The sequence below is a fragment of the Symphodus melops genome (genome assembly GCF_947650265.1).
Source record: "Symphodus melops genome assembly, chromosome: 16".
Classification (NCBI taxonomy): Eukaryota; Metazoa; Chordata; class Actinopteri; order Labriformes; family Labridae; genus Symphodus; species Symphodus melops.
The window spans coordinates 977,355-984,804 of record NC_136706.1 but is presented as its reverse complement, the minus strand read 5'-3'; the positions used below and the strand labels follow the sequence as shown (position 1 = coordinate 984,804).

Sequence of the window (7,450 nt, the reverse complement as noted above, 5' to 3'; positions counted from 1 at the left end):
GCTCTACAAACATCACGTCTTTCACGTTTCCTTCACGTCTTTGGATTCAGAATCTTCAAACACTCAGCAGTCATTGAGATTTCTGTATTTAGCTGTATTTAATTAGTTTTGCAGTCGTAATGCCCTTGCAGAAAAGCCCATCTCTGCGTCACGTCCTCGGCGTGTGATCATGTGGGATGACCGTCGTCTTTCCTTGAACTCAGTCGTCTCACATAACGGAGGAGATTTCCTCCCCGAGTCTCTTCTTCGTCCCTCTGCGGGGAAACGTTCGTGTCACCGCCGCTCGCTCTCCTCCGTCTTTGTCTCGTATTAGACGGGGAGAAATTATTCCGCACTCTCTTCAGCACTCCGTCAAAATAATAGAAATGATCGTATTCGTCACTGTCGGCGGCGGCGTCGTCTCTGATGGATGGAGGTTCTTTCAGCTGCTCTCTTCTTTCCTTAAATCCACCCGTGGGTTCCCCCGAGGAAGTTTCCTCTGATCCGGCGCCTGAACGTCTCTCCCTGCAGTGTTTCCAGCCGGCCTCGGTGCGATGAATTAATCCTCCGCAGGGCGGCTCGTCCTCGTGTGTCTGCGGAGGAGAAGTTTTCATGAGTGTGTGCACGGCGGAGAAAAGACACCGTGTGAAAATGTGAAGAAGAATAATTTAACTTTCATAAATCAAGTGAAGCTCGAGTCCCGCTGGCTGTGTTGTTGTGAGAGTCGTGTTTACGTGGACATTGACTTACTGTCGGAGTCTTTCCCGCTCTTTCTTTGTCGGATGTCTTCGGCGCCTCTGCAGGTGTGAACGACTTCTCGCCGTGCGGCCTCGTCGTCGTCGCCGCTCGCCCCGCGTCCTCTGAGCTCCTCAGCAGTTCGACCGAGAAGCCCTCCCTCATCCTGAGGCCCGAGAACGCCTCCCCCGTCGACGCTCGCCGTGCCTCGTGCGTCGTCCTGCGGCTCGTAGATCTCGTCTCCGATGCGGTCGAGCTCGGCGGTGCGTCCGCGCTCCACGTCGTCTTTTTCATCTCCGTGTTTACCGCGGTTGTCGCCGCCTTGGCAGCTCCGAGCTCCGTCGTTTTGATCGAGGGAGGCGAGGGGACGACGGATTCCTCTGATGCTGCGTCTTGTTTGCTATGATTCATGCTCGTGTTACCGCGAGTTGTGCTGTTTGTCTCACTCTGCTCTATTTCCTCTGTCGTTGCTTTGACCCGTTTCTCAGTCTCTGCAGACTTTGTAGTAACTTTTGCTGCTTTTATTTCCTCCCCGGCTGCATAAATCCCTAATAAAAATGGGATTCCTTTCAGGTGTTTACATTTGGAGTTATGTGCTCCAATAATAAAGTTTCCTTCTGTAACTCGCTGTAAGGGTGGGGGGTCATCGAGCGCTTTCATGGGTTTATTTACTGTTTTCCTTTTAATGTCTGCATCTAGAATAACTTTCCTCTCCGCGTGCGTCTCCCTCTCCGCGTCTGCAAGGAAAAACATGATTAAAATATCATCTCCCACCTCACTAAGCATTTGTTTGTCATCGTTATTATCCGTTTTATCTGCAAATCCTACTTGTAGCGTGCATGCTAATCTTTCCCGCTTTCCTTTTGCAATATGTGTATGCCCTCGCTCCGTTGCACTCTCTCCCTCCGGGCGCCGCAGCTCGGCTTGTTTTGTGATTATCCTCCCACTGAAATCCTCTTTATTATCATCAAGAGTGGCCCTTGTTTCGTACCGCGGTTTATTTATGGACTCTGGCTCCTCTCTGGGTACCAACAAGAGTTTTCCCTTAACATAAAATCCATCATCATCATCATCATGCACACTCGATGCTTTTAAAGATTGCTCCCTCTGAACAGTTTCTTGAAACAACAAGTTCAAACAGTCGTTTTTCTTCATGACTCGGGCTGCTTTTCTCTGTAACTGAGATTTATCTGAAGGCTGCAGAGACGCCGCTTTAAAAGCCTCGTATTGATTGACAGAAGCGTTTGAAGGCGGCGTTGAACCGTGCTCCTCCACTTCTTCTGAGCCCATCACCCTCTTTACGCTCGCCGGTTGTTTTATTTGTCCTTTCGCTTTCTGTTTTTTGGACATTTCTCTGATGGACGGAGCTCGTTTTACTTCACTTTCTTTAAAACAGCAGGAAATAAGCTGGGTTTCAGCAGCAGCGAATCTCTCTGTCAGCACTTTCTGCAGCCAAACAACGATGGCAGGGCTCCAGCTCTTGGGTTTCTGTAACGAGGAAGCCTGAAAATTGCAGCCTGAGGCGGCGGAGAGATGATGCGGAAACCATGCAGACCCTGAGAAGGGGAGATCTTTTATCATCCTCATCAGAATACGAGCCGTTTCCTCGGCAGAGATTACATGCAGCTTGTGCAAAGTGGGGACACTTCTCCTCCTTCCACACAGAAGAGAAACAACCTGGAGAGACAGGAGAGGACGATGCAATTAGTTGCATTCTGGCCCCAAGGAAAAAAAAAATGCATGATTCATTACTTAAAAAACAACTATTTAAAGCATTCGACTCCATCCATGTGAAAAGTTTTGGCCACGCTCGCAGCATCGCTCCAGGAACGGCGGCGTCATTTGTTTGTCACCCGTTTAATTTGGTCCCCAAAAATCTGAACGACTTCTGGATGAATTTTCAGAGAGATTTATGCGACCAAGTGGAAAATAAAGTCTTTGCTTTAAAGGAGCAATGTGTAACTCTGACACCTAGTGGCCAAAACGGGTACTGCAATTCAAATTCAAAACGCTGCACCCCCTCCTCTCAAGAGTCGATGTGCGCACAGGCTGCCATGTCGTGGACTTACAGGGACCGGATGACAGCGGTCACGCCACCCCCCGCCCCCCCACATGATCCCCGAGGGACACCGTTATAAGCCGTATCCCCGTCCACAAGCGCTGTGAGGGTAAAGACCTGGTCCGCTGTCCCACGACCAGGACGGACTCCACATCGTCAACTAATTGAAGGATCGGTTTCCGGTCTCGTTGCTCCTGATGTTTAACGGTTTCGGGGTGTTTTCAGCTCTCCGAGGTCTTCACTGCCTCGAAATTTTAAAAAAAAAACCTGTCAGCTGAGTTTCACAGGAAACTGACAGGTGCAAACACACGCTGCAAGTCAGAGATCTTCATAATCAGCAGCATGAAATTAATACCAAAATAAACCTGTGTGTGTGTGTGTGTGTGTGTGTGTGTGTGTGTGTGTGTGTGTGTGTGTGTGTGTGTGTGTGTGTGTGTGTGTGTGTGTGTGTGTGTGTGTGTGTGTGTGTGTGTGTGTGTGTGTGTGTGTGTGTGTGTGTGTGTGTGTGTGTGTGTGTGTGTGTGTGTGTGTGTGTGTGTGTGTGTGTGTGTGTGTGTGTGTGTGTGTGTGTGTGTGTGTGTGTGTGTGTGTGTGTGTGTGTGTGTGTGTGTGTGTGTGTGTGTGTGTGTGTGTGTGTGTGTGTGTGTGTGTGTGTGTGTGTGTGTGTGTGTGTGTGTGTGTGTGTGTGTGTGTGTGTGTGTGTGTGTGTGTGTGTGTGTGTGTGTGTGTGTGTGTGTGTGTGTGTGTGTGTGTGTGTGTGTGTGTGTGTGTGTGTGTGTGTGTGTGTGTGTGTGTGTGTGTGTGTGTGTGTGTGTGTGTGTGTGTGTGTGTGTGTGTGTGTGTGTGTGTGTGAGTGATTCCCACCTGGTATGCAGATAACTAATTTACACACCAGGGAGCAACGAGGGGAAAAAAGAGGTGTGATTGAAATCAGTTCACAGAAAATGAGGAATAAATTGGGAATAGGGTAAGAATTTTTATTTTGGCTAATTAGAGAACTTTCAGTGTTATCGTTTAGTGACACGTCTACATTTTTAGAGTTGGAAAAAACAACGATGGCAAAATCAAAAGTGTCAATGTGGCTCTTGTGTTGTGCAGTTTGGCCAGCAGAGGGCGACAGTGTGCTCTCATATGTTTTGACCCACTTCATTCTGCCTCACACAGATTCATGAATGAGCAAAAACAAAAGTCAGAATGTGCAGATTTTTAAAAAAACAAGTTTTTACAGACTTACAAACTGATACAGATGATGGATTTACTTTGTTCCTTTTTCAGAGAACCTGAGTTATTAATGTCTGTCAGGACCTGAAGACAATTTCAACCTGAATCTTAAAAAGTGGATCTGGAGGAAATGACCGACTCTGAGTTTAAATATCGTCTTAATGCTGCACTGTTCTGTCAGTGGTCTACTAGGGAAACAAACACACAACATAATAAGTGCTCCCACTCTTCCCACTCCCAAGAACAACCAGCAGTCCAGGTCACGTCAGATTATAAACACAGCAGTTTATTTAGCAGAGCAGAGAACAACAGGCCCAAAAACAACAAGAAGGTTAAAGTCCTTTACTCGAACCTATCAGAAGAAATGAAAATAAAAGACTGAACTCTGACCTACTCTCCTAACGACAAAAACATGAGATGTGTTCAACACAAAATCGGTCTTCTCTCTCCTCATCACGCTGTGTTACATTTATTTACAGTAATAAGTAATAACACAGAGATACAGATGATGCCTTCAGGGACTCCTCAGAATTCAAGTGAAAAAGTCTGAAATCAGACGTTCACAGCAGCTGAAGCAACAGACGACAGTTAACCAGTTAAACACTCTGAGCAGATTATCTTTAAAGAGACGCCGACAAACTGACCAATCAGGAGCAAGCTTTCACCTGCTGTCTAATTACACTCAAAGTTATGATGAACAAAACACCGTCACCATGACAACACAGTCACAAACAATGCTGAGAGAGTCAGATCATCATCTTCTTCATGTGTTAGTGTTCCACAGTCACAGAGATCTTCTCTGGTAAAATCTTCAGTGGGAGTTTATCCACAGTGTAAAAGTAAGGAAACATCCTGTCAGTGAAAGTGTGTGTGAAGGTGTGTATGTGTGTGTTAGTATCAGGATCAGAGAACGACAGTTCTCCTCTGTTACAGTCCAGATTCACTCTGATCCTCTGAAACTTCTTCTTCAATGAGAGAACAGTGTCTGGATGTGATGGAGAGTGCGTTGTGTATTTACCATCATGGAACCATATCGTCCATAATCCAGACTCTATGTCTCCCTTCCTCTGTACAGACTCTGCTAACACTCCCAGGTCCCAGACTGTACTGTCTCCAACCTGGACGTCCCAGCTGTGAGTCCCTGAGTTAAAGACCTCAGAGCCCAGGACAGACCAGTCATCATCAAACCTCTCTGGATTATCAGGAAGCTGCTGTCTCTGTCCTCGTCTCACACAGGTCAGATCTTCAGACAGGATGAGTTTTGGATAAGCTGTGTTTGGGTCCAGAATGAGCGGACTGTAGGAGACCATGTCCTTCATCTTGGTCCAGATGTTGAAGCTCAGGTTGCCCAGGTGTTTGGCCTGGTCTATCAGAGCTCCTGAGTGCAGCTGTGGATCCTCCAGCAGGGGGCGCTGCTGGACTCTTTCCACTGCAGCCTTGTAGTTTTTCAGGAATGAGACGTCTGCAGCTCTCAGCTCGTCCTCTGTGTCTCTGACTGTGAGTGAAAGAGCTGCTATCTCTCTGTTCAGAGCCTTCATCCTCTGACTCTTCTGCTCCTCTTCCTCCCTCAGTGCACACAGCCTGGCCTCCTCTTCCTCTTCTAGAAACTGGTGAAGCTTCTTAAACTGCTCCTTAATCTGCCTCTCTGTGTGTCGGGCCTGGACCTGAATGTGTTCTGCTGTTTGATCAAACTTCACTTTAACTTCTTCACAAACCTTTAACTTCTTCTTTACCGGCTCCAGAGTTTCCTGAAGTTTCTTCTTCAGTTCTTCAGCAGCTTCATCGACGGGCTTGAATCTGTGCTCAGAGTGTTTTTGTGAATCTCTGCAGACGTGACACACCGGCTCCTGATGGTCCAGACAGAAGAGTTTGAGTTTCTCAGAGTGCAGACTGCAGAGATCCTCTGAAGCTCTCTGATCTCTCTCCTGCTGGAAAGTCTCACACAGATTCCTTAAAGATAAATTAGGAGGTAATAATTCCTTTGAATGTCTCTTCTTACAGAGTGGACACTCCTGGTTCTCCTTCTCCTTCCAGCAGTCCTGCACACACACTCTACAGAAGCTGTGGCTGCAGGATAGGATCACTGGATCTTTAAAGATGTCGAGGCAGATCGGACAGCTCAGATCTTCCTCTAACTTGGACGCCATTTTACCTCAGAGTCAAAACACGCAGCAGGAAAAACCAGGAAGCCGCTCCCCGTCCCTGAGAGTTACTCTGACTTTGAAACTCTGGTTCAGTTTGTGGATTCAGCAGCAGCTTGAAGTGTTCGTATTCCCAGTATCCCAGTATAACAAGTACTCCCAGTATCCCCTCGTCCTCCTGTCCTCTCTCAGTGGAAGTCGTGTTGGTTTGTGTCTGCAGGTCGAAGTCCGTCTGTCAGTGTGTTTGTCTCTGCAGAGTGAGGCAGAATAACAGCCTGTTTCCTGGTTCGTCTCAGGTGAGGGGGCGGAGCTTCTTCTTCTGGGTCAATAAATGTTTATATATAAATCTGATCCTGGCTCCGCCCCTCTCTCTGGTCGACTCTCCCTGAGCAGGTGCAGAAAACATGCTGAAGTCCAGGTTGTAGTTTGGAAGGCACCCGTCCGTACATGAGCAGGAAGCTTTCCTCTCAGTTCACACTGAGGGAGTGAAACATCATTCATATATAATATCTCTGAAACACAGATGTCTTGAGATGTCTTATAGAATATTAGAAAAGTCCCATCATTATGTCCTCAAGAGAACATTGAAGTAAGGTAAACTCTTAGTTCACTTGTCTAGCATGTTAGCATTGTCTTTATTAGCTTGTTAGATGTTGTTAGCATGCTGCAGGGGGTCGGCCTCAAACGGCCGCGTGCTGCATTCTTGACAGATTTTCTTTGGTCCTTTTTCAGATTATTTTCTGTCAGGACCTGAAGACAATTTCAACCAAAAACTTAAGAAGTGGATCTGGAGGAAATGACCAACTATCCATCTATTCATCCATCCATTTTCTCCCGCTTATCTGGGGCTGTGTCGTGGGGGCTGCAGTCTAAGCAGAGACGCCCAGACTTCCCTCGCTCCAGACACTTCATCCAACCCTTCCGGTGGGACCCGGAGGCGTTCCCAGGCCAGCTGAGAGACATAGTCTCTCCAGCGTGTCCTGGGTCTATCCGAAGGCCTCCTCCCGGAGGGACATGCCCGGAACCCTTCCCTAGGGAGGCGTCTAAGGGGCATCCGGAACAGATGCCCGAGCCCCCTCAGCTGACTCCTCTTGCTGTGAAGGAGTAGCAGCTCCACTCGAGCTCTTCCTGGTGGCTGAGCTCCTCACCAAATCTCTAAGGGTGCGCCCAGCCACCCTACGGAGGAAGCCCATTTCAGCCCCTTGTATCTGGGATCTCGTTCTTTCGGTCATGACCCAAAGCTCATGACCATAGGTGAGGGTAGGAATGAAGATCGACCGGTAAATCGAGGGCCTCGCCTTGTGGCTTAGCTTCT

At 47.9% G+C, this 7,450-nt stretch overlaps 1 protein-coding gene across 1 annotated transcript; it reads right to left on the bottom strand.

Annotated features, from left to right (window-relative positions):
- Window positions 1-4,492: 4,492 nt before the first annotated feature.
- Window positions 4,493-6,353, bottom strand: LOC306837399 (nuclear factor 7, ovary-like). The gene has a single exon (XM_079365060.1). It carries the CDS (start codon window positions 6,139-6,141, stop codon window positions 4,765-4,767), a length of 1,377 nt encoding a protein of 458 aa, XP_079221186.1. The 5' UTR covers window positions 6,142-6,353; the 3' UTR covers window positions 4,493-4,764.
- Window positions 6,354-7,450: the final 1,097 nt, after the last annotated feature.

Coding starts and splice junctions, on each gene's coding strand:
- LOC306837399 (XM_079365060.1), bottom strand. CDS start 6,141: ATGGCGTCCAAGTTAGAGGAAGATCTGAGCTGTCCGATCTGCCTCGAC.